The following is a 15,970-nucleotide window of genomic DNA, read 5'->3' as shown; positions in this document are numbered from 1 at the left end:
AACTAAATCTCCTGACTACAATGTAAATCAAATCAAAGTATCAAAGCATCTAAAAAGGTGAAAACATTGGGTGTAGTGCTGGATGCAGAGCTGTCCATGAAACCCCATGTTGCATCTGTTCGGGCCTCCTGTGGGTATGTCACCAAACTACTGAACCATATTCGCCCATACATCTCACTAAAAAAACGGATCCCTTCTAGCTATGGCTCTGATTAACTCACGCCTTGAATATTGTAACAGCTTGCTTGTAGGGACGTCAAAGGTGAATCTTCTGGCCCTGCAAGTCGCTCATAATGGGGCAGTAAGAGCTGTTTATAGTCTCACCAGGAGGGAACATATTAAAAGTGCTAGATAAAGTCTTCACTGGCTCCCTATCAAATAACGTCTTACGCACAAGTTAATGTCTTTGACTTAAAAGTGTTATGGTGAAGCCTCGCAATACCTGACCAACCGTCTGACAGTCCTTCCACCTGGTCGATGTCTGCGCTCCTATGACCCCCTAAAACTCACCCAACCCAGGTATAATCTTAAAACCTTTGACGGCTCTACATTTGACGTTCAGGCTCCAGTGTTCCGGAACAAACTTCTGCTTGAACTCCGGCAAGTAAACTCTGGTTCACGAGTTCAAGAAAAGTCTTACAACTCACCTCTTTAATCTCAACCCAGATTAAGCCGCCCTTCTCTCAGATCTGATCAGACTAGACCAGTCCCCTCAGCTCCACCGTCAATGTAACCTGCTCTGTCTGGCCGGTTTTTTGTCTTTTGGGTGCTTTGAGGCCCATGGGCGAGTAACGCTTTATGAAAATTACAAATGATAAATAATAAAAGTTCTCATAATTTAAACTTGAGCCATGACAACCTCTAGTGCGAAAATCCCTAGACTCTTTCAGGCTACCAATGTGTTACTGTCTGCCTAACATAGTTCTGTGTCTCAATTAGTAGCGAATACGCCTCATGTCGCTTTTGTATGGTAGTGTATTCACGTAAAATCCCTCACCTCTGGATATCTAGAAATATGCAATAACTTTTAAATGTGATACAGTTTAAGTTCTATAATTTTAATTGCACTATGTGTCCATGTACAACGGTATGCAGCAGTAATTGACATTATTTTTACTTCTTCTTTTCTACCAAGTTCCCTTTAATACACTCAGAACATCTATTGTATTTGTGTCATTCTCTGTAACTACAAATTACTGTTAATCGCTGCCATTTTAGCGACTAGAAGATCTGTCGACGTATTTTGTATGGGTGTGACCTGGCGCGCGGCGAAGAGGCGATGTATTCCCTTTGCTAGATTGTAGCCTATGTAGAAATAAAGACTGAATCAGGCAGTGGCAGACCTGGGGGGTTTTTAAAGTGGGCCGACACAAAATTGACTGAGTTGATGAATCCTGCGTTTGTCCAGGCGTTCAGGTCCCTAAAGGGGACTACCGAAACCAAGAAAAATTGATAAACACATCTGTGCCTAAAAAAGTGATAATTAGCATGTACAGTCAAACCCTTAAAAACGGAGTTGTGCCCTAAAGCAGATCTTCTGCTTCCAGTCCACATGCAACTCTCATGTGATGACCAAGGGCTCTTTCCCCAAATGCTGACTGTGCATGTATGCATAAAGCGCCCATATGTATTAAAAAACTATGCACTTATCCAATGGCAAACATGCATAGATGTTGGAATGAGTGAGCCCAAATTGAGAGATTTCATTTAGCAGCTTTTGGGTGCCTGTCCTTTCTGTATACCGCATTAGATGAAGGGAGGCATTCTGCTCAACAGCCTAACCTTATGTCATACAAAATGCAGGTCATAACGTTAATTAGCACCCATCACGCGGGAGGCAGCCAATCAGGAGGCAAGGAACGCAGGATGAATCTCCCGATGTAAGTCTGCATTCCAAGCTGCCTGATGGCTGCTTCCCCCGCCCACCATCTAACCCCCGCCACTGACCCTTCCCTTTTTGTCTACCCCCCCCATTTACACTTACCTGATTCTACCGGTGCAGATGCTGCTGCTTCCGCTCCCGGTCCATTGTGGCAGCCATGGAAATGGAAGAGGGGCTTTGTATGGCGCACCACCTTCCAAATCCATGGCAACCATCTTATTGAAGTATTTTGATCCAATGAATGGAACACCACGAGACGTCCTGTTAGTTAAATGAAAATACAATGCTCTCAGCAGCCTGGGTTACCAGATTTGCAACCCGGGTTCTAATAGCGTTAAAGCACAATCTGGCCCACTGGATGAGGTGTTATCTGCCTGGGGACCCTCGTTAAACGCCCTTGCTTCGCTCGGGCCAATAACACCCAATCTGGACCACCGGATCAGGTCTTAACGCTTAATTAGAACAATGAAATCTTGCCAGTTACAATTGCAGACAATGCACTGGCAGATGGAAATAATATCTAGATGTCCTTTGTCCCAACATTAGTGTTTCTCCTTTATCTTACCTAGTTCTGAAGAGAACATTCTACCCTCATTGGGTGGAATGTTCCAGTAACAATAATGCCTCCATCCTCGGTCCATTACCCGGTGGTAATGTTTATTGGCCCTCGTTGAGAGCTCTGGCTTTGCTCGGTCATTTAACCTGGGCCAAGGTCCATTACCACTTGGTAATGCCCTTAAAATGTGGCATTGTTGCTTAATAAACTGTTTTCCAAATAGAGACATTAAAGCCTTCAATACACAAGGTTAAATATCCGTTTTCTTAGACTGTGATAGCATGTGAACATGCATACGACTGTACCCCACTTGCCCCCCCTTTAAAACGTGCACATTTGTCTCTTACAGGCCTGGCGAAAACGCTGGTTCATTTTGCGGAGAGGCCGGATGAGCGGAAACCCTGATGTCTTGGAGTATTACAAAACAAACAGCTCCAAAAAGCCCATCCGAGTGATCGACCTCAACGAGTGCGAAGTGCAGACGCACTCCGGCCTCAGCATCGTGAAGAAAGAATTCCAGAACCACTTTGTCTTCATTGTGAAAACCACCTTCCGCACCTTTTACCTGGTGGCAAAAACTGAAGAGGAGATGCTGAACTGGGTGCAGAGCATCAGCCGCATCTGCAACTTCGGACACTTGGACGATGGGACAGGTATGAAATTGACATGTACCATGTGATTGATTGCAAGTAGTGCATGGACGTTCCTGAAAAGGAATACGTGAAAATATATGAGGAAAAATTCCGTGCATTAAGGGACATCTAAAAGCAAAAACAACTTATACATGAAGTTATTTTATCTTGTGTTAAGAGAACTTAAAGTTCATCATTGTCCTCACTGCTTTTTGATCTTGCTCACCATTCTTATGGTGATGACACACAGATCTACATGCCTATTTACAATTCTATCGATTCCCTACTGAGAATTGTAGACTGTGTTTTTCAAGTCAAACAATGGATGAGGTTCGATACAATAAATTGCAGCTAAACCGGCCAAAAGTGAACCTCTAATGTCCTCAGAATTCCCTGAACCCTTTGCATTGACCATCCCCTCCTTCTCTGTTTGATCATTGCAGCTCATTTCCATCTAATGTTAAAATAAATGTAGGATGCTCCCGGCAAGCCAACCTTGTATATAATGGCCAGATGGGTACGATTGTTAAATCGATTCACTGTAGCCATTGGCTTGTTCATTCTGTCCTCCCAGGTGTCCCCTTTGTTAATTGGCCAATTGTAGCCATGGTTGTTCTAAATTGGACTTGTCCAACACCATCCTAGTAGGCGTTCCTGAGAAAAAACCTTCTTGCCTACAAGCCTCCCAAAATGCAGCTGTTAGACTGCTTGGTAAGGTATCAAAATTCTCCTCCATCTCTAAGTGGCGGAGACCCTTCATTTGGACCGGTCAGTCATGGAATTGCATTCAAAATACGTTTTGTCTTTCAAATGAATTCTTGGGTTAGCACCACCTTGACCCTCAAGGATGCTTGCATCAATGTATTTTGGTTGGCTCCCTTCTTGTGATACTTCGCAATGCGATGGTGCTTTTCGGTAGCCAGCCCTTGCCTTTGGAACTCTCTTCCATTGAGAATTTGATCAATCAATTCCTTGATCCACTTTTGGCTGAATCTTAAGACTTGCCTTTTTTTCATAATTTGTTTGCTTCCTGTTACTTATTGTCTGTTATTCATAACATCTGTGACCAGTTGCAGTTCAGACTGCTTGTCGTCCCCTAGCACTATGTGAATGTGTCAAATCAAACTTCTCACCACCGACAGTTGCCTCCTGGTGTTGAAGCACTGTTGATCAACGCAATATAAGACAACGTTTTTATTTGGTGATACAGGAAGGTGTTCAACAACTTTCAAAAGACATAATGCATGATAATGTCTTATAATTTCTGGCAGGAAATTCTACAGTTTGCCGCTAGGTAAGCAGCTCCCCATTCTTACCCTCCGAACTGCAAATAGTTTAGCGTTGTTAGATGTGTAAGACAGGCATGGTACCAAAAGATGACACAGACAAATAGATAGATTTGGAAAACCTTTATTTTTGGTGGTCAGGGTGGATAATATCTTGCCCTAAATCCAGGGTGGGAATGTTCCCTAATGAAAGTAAACTTCTGTCTGTGTCAAAACCTATGCTTGTCCTAACTTCTACAAAGTCATAGTGTGTGTGGGATTTGACTAATTTAACAGTGTTCAATGCAAAGTCAATGTGAAATGGAGCTCTTCCACAGCTCCCTTCCCCAAGTTCAAGACACTCACGGTAAGAAAGTTCCACAAGTTCTTAGGATTCACTTGGCAAAATTCGCAGTACCTTTCCTAATCTGAATTTGCTTGTTCACAGGGTCTCTCAGGCTCCCCTTGTCGTGAGCTTAGAAACCTCCTTGTTATGCTCCAAAGTGTCAATCTTCAAGGTTACTTTGTTTTCAAACACAAAAGTATAATTCACAACAGTTCCTTCGGAAAATATTACTCTTCACTTATTTCTTGCCGGACACTGTTCCCTATGCAAAACCAAGTCCTTCTGACTTCCAACTTAATTATTGCAAACAAGTTCTTCTTAACTTAGGTCTCCACTGGTTGTGGCACTGTTGCAGACTGCACAGCCCACCCATTACAGGTCACGCAACCAGATCCCTAACTTTACTCTTAATTTACTCCGTTTATAAGGGTGGGGTCTCGTTGACCCTCCTGGATCAGCCTCCTGCCTGGGGGCCACTCCTATGCTTCTTAACACTCTTGGTTCACTCACAATGTCTCTTACAGTATTAGTGTTCCACAGTTTTGCTCTTCCCCAGCATGGGGTCTGGCATGGATTCACATGCTCATGAATATTCCCCGTCGTCAGGCTGGGAATCCTCGGTAAAGAAAAAATCAGTTTCAGTTTCGTTTCTGAACTGTCTTTCTCCTAATAACCAATCACTGGTCTCTGGGTCATACTGCCCCCAGCCAATGACTGCCCTCTACCTATGCCCCTCCTCTGGCAGCCATCTTCAGATTTTTACTGCACGTTCAATTGTTGGGAGTCCTCGTGCTATAGCTCTTGAGCTTTTACTGCGTTTTGCGATATTTCAAAGAGTTAAACCTCTTTTTTTCGGTCAATCATGCCTCAAGCTCCACCGTTTCTACTTCCGATCAACGGGGACCCGTTTTGGAATTTTCTACGCCCCTCAAGGGCGAAGTTTTCGTCGAGTCCCGCTTCTTGGAGGATTCCAGAAGATTCTTTGAGGCCTACCCTGCGTGGACATGGCCCAGGAAAAAGGGAACACGACACCTGGATCAATGCTATTCAGGAGCTGCCCTGGATGCGGATTGCAGAATGTCTTCAAGGAGGATGAGCATTCTAGATGCCTCTACTGCCTTCACGAAGACAAAACGCACGTGGAGGAGAACTGTGCGTTTTGCAAGAACATGTCGGAATGGACCATGAAGGATCGGCGGATCCGCCTCACCAACTGGCTGGAAGAGAAGAGCCCAGCAGCGGGTGAGAAGAAGAGGTCCGAGTGGTCTCCTAAGACCTTTGAGGGCTCTCTGGTGACGGGGGCCCAACAAAAGGCAAAGCACTGCGAGTCCGCGGGCACCGGGAGCACTGAACGGTCAGGCTCCTCGGCTGCCAGGCAGGGTGCACTTTCACAGACGCCATCAACCACGAGCCAACGCTTTGGCTCGGGGAAAAGAAAGTCGGAGAACCCGGGTAAGCTTCGGGAGAAGCCCCGGTCGATCCTGACGGAGAAAGCCGAGGGGGGGGCGAGGCGGCAACCCTCCCCCCAAGGTGAAGGCCTCAACCGCGTCCAAAGTCGTCAGAGCTTTGATTTACCCGGCTAAGGCCTCTATGAAGGGAGTCGTGGTGGCCCTGGCAAAGCCTGTGGACGCTACCCCAGTGGAGGCAACCTCGGGGGCCCAGAATTTCTCTGCCACCGTGGAGGGAATCCTCTTTTCAGCCCATTGATAAGACCCCCATGAAAAACCTGGTGGAAAAAGAAGGGGGGGAGGCCATCACGGACATGGATACAGCCTCTGAAGAGGAGCTGGCTGAAGTTGTGAAGATCCTGGACAAGAGGTCCGAGGAAGTCCGGTCACACGGTAGGGATCCTGACGAGGCGGACGAAGAAAGCAACGGTGACGCCGTCGAGGTTCCCGTGGAGGCGGAGGATTCCACTCCCCAACCGTCGCACCGGTGCCTGGGCCACAGGACAGGTCAGGAGCAATCTTGATGGCTATCCAGGCCTTGTGCACAGAGATAAGGTCAAGATTGCCCTTAACCCCAACGGACAACCCATCGGAGCCCGGACCGTCGGGAAGCCCTCCAAGCAAGCGGAGGAGAACTCATCCCCCACCGCCCTTCCAGCCTACGTGGCCCTCAAGAAAGGAGCCATCGAGCTCGTCCCAAAGAGGCTCCGGAGTGTACTCGCGATACTTCCTCGTAAGGAAGAAGACTGGTGGCTGGCGACCCATCCTGGACCTTCGTCGCTTAACCAAGCACATCAAGTCCCAAAGGTTCCGGATGGTCCCTCTCCAGCACGTGCTGGGACATCTGGAGGAGGGCGACTTCCTATCGTAGCTGGACTTGGAGGATGCTTACTTCCACATCCCCATTCTAAGAGGACACCGAAAGTCCCTCAGATTCGTAGTCCGAGGATGGCACTTCCAGTTCAAGGCCCTCCCCTTCGGATTGAAGTCGGCGCCCAGGGTATTCACCAAGTGCCTAGCACCGGTAGCGCCGCGGCTGCGCCTGCAGGGGATCCACGTCTACCCCTACCTAGACGATTGGCTCATCCGAGCAAGGACAAGAGAACTCGCCATCGGACACACAGTGAAGACAGTCCAGCCGCTCACGGATCTGGGATTTTCCATCAATTAAGCGAAATCCCACTTGGTCCCGTCACAAGTCACTCTGTTTCTGGGAGCTAGGCTCGTCACAGTGGCGCAATTGGCCTCTCTGTCGGAGGAAAGGACGAAGGCCATCCTGGGCAAGTTGCAACGATTTTCAGCCATGGACGTGGCCAGGGTGAGGTCCATCAAGTCTCTTCTTGGCATGATGTCCTCGTGCATCTACCTCGTGCGCCTGTGCAGGCTGCGGATGCGTCCACTGCAAGAGTTCCTCGACGCCCGTTGAATGCTAGCGGCGGGCAGCTTCGAAGATGGGATCTCACTCAACGAGACCTTCCGCCAAGCAATCCGGGGGTGGGGCACCAGCGCACATCTCGCGGCAGAGATGGACTTCCAGCCCCCCGCACACCAGGAGATGGTGACGACGGATGCCTCCATGGAGGGATGGGGAGCGCACACCGGAGATCTCCACGCAAGAGGCCTTTGGCTCCCGGAGGAGAAGTCACTACACCTCAACGTCCTGGAGCTCCGAGCCGTGTACTGGGCCCTCAGGTCGTTCCTTCCGTCCTTCAAGGGCAAGGTGGTGAGGATCTTCACCGACAACACCACCACGATGTTCTAAATCCGGAAGCAGGGAGGCACCAGATCCCCAGCCCTATCCAAGGAGGCCCAGGATTTGTGGCATTGGGCCATCGCCCAAGGAATGTTTCTGGTACCCTTCCACCTGGCAGGAATAAAGAACACCATCGCCGACTCACTCAGCAGGGAGCTATGCTCGTGCCACGAGTGGGAACTGCGGCAGGATCAAGTGGATCTGCTATTCCAACGATGGGGCAATCTCCACATCGACTTATTCGCGACGGCGACAAATGCCAAGTGCTGGAGGTTCTGCAGCAGGTTTCCCCAGCCGGGGAGCATGGGCGATGCCTTCTCATTCCCCTGGGACGGCCTATTCCTCTTTGCGTTCCCGCTGGTGCCATTGCTGCTGCGACTCATCAATCAACTCAGACGGTCCCCGTGCAGGATGATCCTCATCGCACCGGCGTGGTCGAGACAGATATGGTTCTCGGACCTTCTGGACATGTCAGCGTTTCCCCCCAGTCAAACTGCCGACGGACGTGGATCTCCTCTCCAGAGAATGAGGCGCCATCCTCCACAACGACCCGGGGTCGCTGAACTTGCAGGCCTGGCTCCTGCAGCACTAGAGTTTGGAGGGTACGATACCACGGCAGACCTCAAGGAGGTGCTTGCAAGGGCCAGGGCGTCCTCAACTCTCAAGTGCTACGGACACAAATGGAAGAGGTTCTCTGTCTGGTGCCGTGCACGGAAGATTAACCCTCTGTGGATTACGGCCCCTCAAGTGCTGCCGTACTTGCTATCGCTGACCAAGGCGGGGCTGGCCCATGCCTCCATCAAGATCCATCTGGCAGCTATCTCCCGCTACACCAGAACTCCGGGGCGCTCATCCCTGTGGTCCCATCGCCTGGTGAAGGAGTTCATGAAGGGACTGTTCCGATCCTTTCCACCGGTGAAGGCTCCAGCCCCGTCGTGGGAACTCAACGTGGTGCTGACCAGGCTCATGGGGCCGCCATTCGAGCCTCTGCATTCCGCACCGTTGAAGTTCCTGTCATGGAAAACGGCGTTTCTTGTGGCCATTACCTCCACACGACGAGTGGGAGAGATCCAGGCCCTCTCCTGCAAGCCCCCATACCTGACTTTCCACAAGACGAGGGTGGTGCTGAGGACTCACCCCTCCTTCATGCCAAGGTGCCGTCAGACTTCCACCTCAACGAGCCCTTGGTGTTACCTGTTTTCTTCCTGTCGCCTTTGTCGTCAGCCGAGAGGACTTTGCACTCGCTGGATGTAGCTAGAGCGCTGAAGTTCTACGTGGCCCGCACAAAGAGTTTTCAGAAGACATCACAGCTGTTTGTGAACTTTGGACCTGTGAACCAAGTGAAGTCCGAGAGCCCATTCGACCAGAGCGATCGCTACTACCACGGCGTTCCTATCTGGTGTGCCCCTGCTGGACATCTGCAGGGCTGCTACATGGAGGTCGATGCACACCTTCATGAGATTCTACTTCGTCGACCGGGATTCCAGGGAGGAGTCCAGAGTCGGGCAGGCAGTGCTGCGCAACCTGTTCGCCTAAAGGTGGGCTTGGTGAGGAGGTAAGAGATGCTTAATGTTGAGTGATGAAATGCTTAATGTTGAGCCTTGCCACCTCCCGTGGTTGTGCATGTGTGTACTGCTATGTATTCTTGTATTCATGAGCATGTGAATCCATGCCAGACCCCATGCTGGAGAAGGAACAAGTTACTTACCTGTAACTGTTGTTCTCTAGCATGGGTCTGGCATGGATTCACATGCGAACCCTCCCTCCTACCCCTCTGCAGCTCTTCACTTGGTCCTACTGCCACTTTATGTGCTACCAAATCTGAAGATGGCTGCCAGAGGAGGGGCTTAGGTAGAGGGCAGTCATTGGCTGGGGGCAGTATGACCCAGAGTCCAGTGATTGGTTATTAGGAGAAAGACAGTTCAGAAACGAAACTGAAACTGATTTTTTTTCTTTACCGAGGATTCCCAGCCTGACGACGGGGAATATTCATGAGCATGTGAATCCATGCCAGACCCATGCTGGAGAACAACAGTTACAGGTAAGTAACTTGTTCCTTACTTTTCATGTAACCTTCTTTTGCTCTTTAATTTTCATAAAACCTTCTTTTCCCTTACTTCAGTTTTCATGTAGCCTTCCTTTTCTACTTCCACTTTGCTCTTTACTTCAATTTTCTTCCAGCTCTCCTTCCGACGAGAATCTTCTGCCAGGATTTCTATTTTGCTCCATTTTCAGCCTCACACAGCTCCCCTGCCGTCGCAACACTTTCCTTTATTTTTACAGAGACTTTCAAATGCGTATATATTCTTATAAATGACCACTCTGTGATACTGTTTCCTTCCAGAACGCTTTTATCATTGTTCTCTTGTTAGCTGTATCCTTTTCGAATTGCTCATTTAATAAACTGGCTACCAGAGACTTTCAATAACAAGTGCTTTCACTTGCAGTCACTCTGATGCAATGTATACCGTCTTTTCTTTACCAGCAAAGAAGTTAAGAGCCTCCTTCAGCTTTCCTTCCTTGACAGTCCTTGCGTCTGAGGTCAGGGTCTCGCCACCTTCCCTCAGACCCTCATGGGCTCTTATTCTTACCCAGGGGAACAAGCATTGACTGGGCAACATGCAACACAGGATAAGCACACCCCTCGGCTTCCTCCTGCAGACACCTCCGCTCCCTGGAGACACGGCTCCCCCGCCACGCTTTTCTTGTCTTCACCTGACCGCCCCTCAGGATTTCGGCATCCCGTTCTCCTTGGCCTGGTTCTGAAGTGATCTGCTCTTCAGCTCGCTCTCCATCTCGTGCTCCGACCTGCTCCCTTTGCCAAGCATGTGTGTTCCAGGCTGCAAGTGGGCATAGTTGAAGTCAATTGCCTGACCCTGCCTGCCATTGTTAGTCGGCCATGTCCATTGGGGAAGTTGGTGTACCTTAACCTGCATCTTCCTGGTCCCAGTACCATAGTGGTGTCTCTCATGGAACATGTGTACTCCTCTTGATTTCCTCTTCTTCGTCTGAGTATTTCAATAGTGTCTAGGGAAAGGAGGAGTGTGTGCTTGAATATACCATATAGAGGCTGGGGGTTTATTAAAGGTCCCTATCAGGAAGGGGGGATACCCTGTCTCACCTTCAGATACCCTCTTCCCAATCCCCAAGGACCCGGTGGTCCTCCCTCGCTTGTCCGCCCCCAGAGTCGGGATCCAAAGGTGATGACCCTACACTGGCCACCTGAACAGAGGATCCCCGTGGAGTAGATGTGAGCGTACCCTCAGGTTTCTCACAGAGAGCATCCCCCCACTACCCAACTCACACTATCCAATAAAACACAGTGGACCGCAGCACACAGAAGTGTATTATTGCCATGAGGAGCACAAAGCATTAATTAGGCCACTCAGATGAGCTCCTGCAGAAAAGCAGGAAACGGAAATGCTACTTTTGATTCATCACAAAGGTGAAGCCTGACTACCAGGGGAAAGTGGCACGCACCTTATCCTACAGGCCAGAATTAATTAATTAAATTGAATGTGCTTTAAATGGGAATCCATAACTTTGCCTATTTGATCGATGAAACGAGAGGTCAGAGTGATGACATTGATGGAATGTGTGATCAGTGCAAGTGTGACCTCACCGGGAAAGACTCCCCCTTAAGGGACAAGGACTCTCATTCCTCTGAGAAACTCTCTAAAGCAGTACAGTCAATGGCCTACATGGGACTCTCTGAAATGCCAAGAAGTTTCCAGCCTCAAGACTTGGCTAGAGGAAAGGTTAATGTATGTCATTTGCAACAAGAAAGAGAGCATTTCTCTTTAAATGAAAGTCTCCAATCCATGGAGACGAGGACATTGAAGAGCGAGTGTATATTGAACGAGGAGGAGAACGAGAGAGAGACCCGCATATGCAACTGGGGGTAGGCCCCTACCAGTGCCGGAGTGAAAGAAGCGCAGAGCCGTGCTGTTCAAACCTGTATTGAAGAAGGGGAGCTAAAATGCAGGAGAATCAATGTAACACAGATGAGTGAGAGAGGGAAGATGCGAGAGACGCAGCAGAACCCCAAAGACAGCAACTGAGAAGGCCAGAGCCCTGAGCAGAAGTGTGGCGTGGCCGCAAAGGAGTCGTGGTGGGCCAGGGGCCCGTTGAACAGCACAGAGATCACAGCGAGAGAGCGAGAAACAGTCCGGCTGGGGGCCAGAGCATCGAGACAGCAGGAGAACGGAGTTTAGAGCGTGAACGCTGGAAAAAGTGTACCGATAACCAAGCAAGACCAGAAGGATGTTCCAAGAGGTCGGCCGAATCCAGAGAAGTCTCTCAACGTTAAAGGAGGGAACTGGGAATATGGACGGCCAAACAGGATTTATTACAGGAAACTCATCCCAGTATAAATATTGAAGTCTGGAAAACAAACTAGATGAACTATAAATGCATAAAATTGAGAAAGAGAAGCAGAAAACGCTGAATGGCTATATGAAGGAACTTGGCGAATAATACCATATGAAGAGGGAGAATCCAAATATGGGTTTACTGACGAACTAAGGAACAAAATAGAGAATGGATGTGATGAAGTGAAAACAAGAGAAACGAATAGGATAAACCATATCCCAGACCAAGTATATGATATCGATGAGAACTTACTATCCAAGAGGTCCATGTATCTACTGAAGTGTTTTGAGACTGTTGATAATAATCAGAGGAACCCAAAAAGGGCCAAGAAACTGAATATTAAGAAGGGGAAAGGAATCGAGAATCCCCTGAGTGAACCTCAAGAGTTGATATAACAAGTCACAGGAGACTATCTGAAAATGAATTATTGTAAAAAGAAATAGAGTGGTACAAGAAGTACAATTCAGGAAAAGGGAGTCATTCAAAGGAGAATTACAGCAGTGAAAAAAAAGAATGCTGCCATTATGAGAAAAGTACCTCTGTCATGTATGCACATGCTCTTCGGCCTGTGAAGATTCGAACTCGGCAGGGTTAACTTTAAAACTCCATGAACGGCGGAATGCTCGTAGAAACGAGATGTTCATTTAAAAGAGAAATTAAAAAGAAGTCAGAACAGGTACGAAATTAATTTTTACAAAAGAAAATGATTGGCATTAACACAGAACAAGTACAGAGATGTGGGATGCATACCAATTCGGGGTGTTTTAATCACAGATAGCAAAATGGAGAAGAAAGGGATGGAATGTGTAAAGAACTAGAGAGAAATCGCCAAATTCATTGGAAATGTGCAGGATATTATTTGCATGGTTGTAGAGGAAAGCTATTAACAGAAAGGGAACATATTCTTCATGAAGCAGAACGCAACCATTTACCAGAGGGTTCTAAAGTAGAAATTACACATCGCTGGCCAGATGCCAAATGTTTGCTGCAACACAGAATTTGTCAAAAAAGGCAGCAGAAAGAAAATGATCCGCCTCCCCCACAGTCATTTGAGAATCTTCAAATTCCAACACACTTTCAAACAAGTGACAAAAATGAACCTTTTTGATTGTATGACAATGGCAAAAGTGAAGCTAGAATAATAGTGTTTGACAGACATAAAGGAATAGATTTCATGAGGAACTCCAAAACACGGCAGGCAAATGGAACATTTAAAGTGTGCCCATTACCTTTTTTGCAGCTGTGCATCCTACACAGAGAAATACATATCAAAATACCTTTTATTTACACATTACTGCCTAAAAAAATCTTACGATGTTTACAAATCATTTTTTCGAATTTATTGTGCAGTCTCCTCCAATGAAGCCAGAAATAATATTTTTACTGAATTCGAAATTCAGGCATTGAAGTCTTCATTGAAGTTTCTTCAATCCAGACTTATACCCCACAAACCTAGAAGGCTACTTCGCTCCGTCTCCCTGTCGCTGTTGAACATTCCTAGATTCCAGCGTGCCATAGATGGAGGATGACCTTTCACGGTACTTGCCCCCATGCTCTGGAATGCCTTGCCATCTGAGCTCCGCAATACTCTTGACTACCTTGTCTTTCGAAAACACTTCTGAAGACGTATTTGTTCTAATCCCTCTTTTGCAACATCCTCACTCTTCTCAGCGCCTTGATGCCTTCTGGTCTTTGTTTGTGCTCTACAAATTTCCCAACAATACATTACAATACAAGGCAATTAAGCAAACCTTGCCAGTCCCGAAAATCCAAGGGCGTTGTTTTCTATTTTACAAGGGCATTTTGGCGAACATTACAAATAAATGGCTTACAAACTAAATATGCCAATGACACAGAATTAGAGTACAACGTAAAACTATTATTTGCATTACGCTCCTTTGTTCCAATAGATGAGGTGGAACATTACTACGAGATAGTAACAAGAAGTGGCAGTAGACGTCGGGCAGGATTCCTGAAAGAAATATGGAACTGCTACAGGGCAAGTCTAGATAGAACACCAAAAATAAATAACGGCTTAGAGAGGTGGCACAACAGCCTATGGCATTCTTTCTTAACATTAAACCCATCATTTTGGAATTTCTTAAAGGAACTAAATAGTGAATAATCTAACCAAGAACTCAAATTTGCACAAGCCACTTCACGGGAGAAAACAACTGTTTCTATAAGGAAACACAGGGATGCAGCAGACTGGCTAAAGCAGTGTGTCATAAACTGATATATTTACAAAGCATAGCATTCAACTTAAAATGCTAACAAGGGACCATTATAATACATTGATAGTTAAAATTAAGTGTCAGTTAAAATACTTTAAAAACTACAGAAAGCACTGTTGATATTTTAAAATGGGGAAAGAAATCCATCCGTTTTCTCCTGAAAGAATAGCCTGAAACAATAATTTTCAAAATGGCGGTAGCTAGCAACCGGAAATTGAAACATGAGCGAATACCTCCAGTGGCTATGAAAGGAACATTGAATTAACTCGCTGCAACGACCTCCAGTGTTTGGAAATGGGAACAAGTCATTTAAAAGGTTAATACATTGAATGCATGTAACAATTAAACTTATATTTATAATTATAGAATACATTGCATACTACTACATTGTTGATGCAATTGTTAGTTAATATTAAAGTTTTCTTAAATCTTTATGTATGTATGCATTATTATCACTGGTTACTGATTCTCCTTATGATGATTACTACTTCTCTCTTTCCCTGGGTTGTTTTTCCAAAAATTACTTTTCCCCGCTGGGATATTTCTTGCATTCCTGAACAATTAATTATCCTTGAATCTTTCATCCTCAGCCTTGAGATATTTTCACAAAATTGCATTTGTTAAATTCCTCTTTTATTACTGACTCTAATGTCTCTTGGACCTTCTTGATAGACTTAACAGTCAGTTGGATAATTTCCAATAGCTTTGTCTTGCAGGTTTCTTTTTACTACTCTTCTTTCTCTCTACCCCTGGAGATGATTATGAGCATTCCAGGACTGATTCTCTAATTCTCTGTCCTCTCCGAGGAGTGTGATGAGCGCGAGTATTACAGTAATGATTCTCAATCAGTCTGAGTATTCTTCCTCTCTTAGGACTGTGATGAGTAAGAGCTTTAGAATAATGATTCACAGTCTCTTGTTAAGTTTTCTTTCTCTTGACAATGATAAGTATGAATTCTGTAATATTTTCATTAACTCTTCTTGTATTTTTACTTTGGTCTCATTCACTCGTATTGCATCTTTGTACTCTTGATTGTGACGAATAGGAGCATTCAAATAATGATTCTTTTTCCGTCTTATTATTACTTTAATAATGATTCATAGTTTCTCTTATTGCATCTTGGTTCTTGTTACTATGACGAGTTTGAGCATTCCAGTAACGATTCCCCTTTTCTCTTATTATATTGTTACTCTCGTAACTATGACAAGAAGGAGCAGTCCAGTAATGGTTTTATTCACTCCTATTATATCTGTTCTGTTGTGACTGAAGAGTAGGACCAATCTAGTAATGTTTCCCACTCCCTTCCCTGGGTCTCCCGTTATCCCCTTTAGCTTTCGTGGCAAGGGTTAACGTTACTGGGTTCTTCATGGCTGTAGGACTGACTTCCTTTTCTCTCTTCCTGTCATCTCGCATCTCTCCGCCAGTTTCTCTTTCCTTACTTCTTCCTGGTTGGCGAACTGCTGTCTCGGTTTTCGACTCATCC

General features: G+C 46.4%; 1 protein-coding gene across 2 annotated transcripts in view; it reads left to right on the top strand.

Moving 5' to 3' along the window:
• Positions 1-15,970, top strand: part of GAB3 (GRB2 associated binding protein 3) — a 601,333-nt gene that overhangs the window by 366,398 nt on the left and 218,965 nt on the right. For both annotated transcript variants that reach the window (XM_069612648.1, XM_069612649.1), the window contains exon 2: positions 2,788-3,091. In XM_069612648.1, the coding sequence (XP_069468749.1) occupies positions 2,788-3,091 (304 nt within the window). The remainder of the gene's footprint in view (positions 1-2,787; positions 3,092-15,970) is intronic.

Source organism: Ambystoma mexicanum, chromosome 5p (assembly GCF_040938575.1).
Source record: "Ambystoma mexicanum isolate Mex_15411 chromosome 5p, UKY_AmexF1_1, whole genome shotgun sequence".
Lineage (NCBI taxonomy): Eukaryota > Metazoa > Chordata > Amphibia > Caudata > Ambystomatidae > Ambystoma > Ambystoma mexicanum.
The sequence above is the reverse complement of the archived record's forward strand: the minus strand, read 5'-3'. Positions and strand labels throughout refer to the sequence as shown.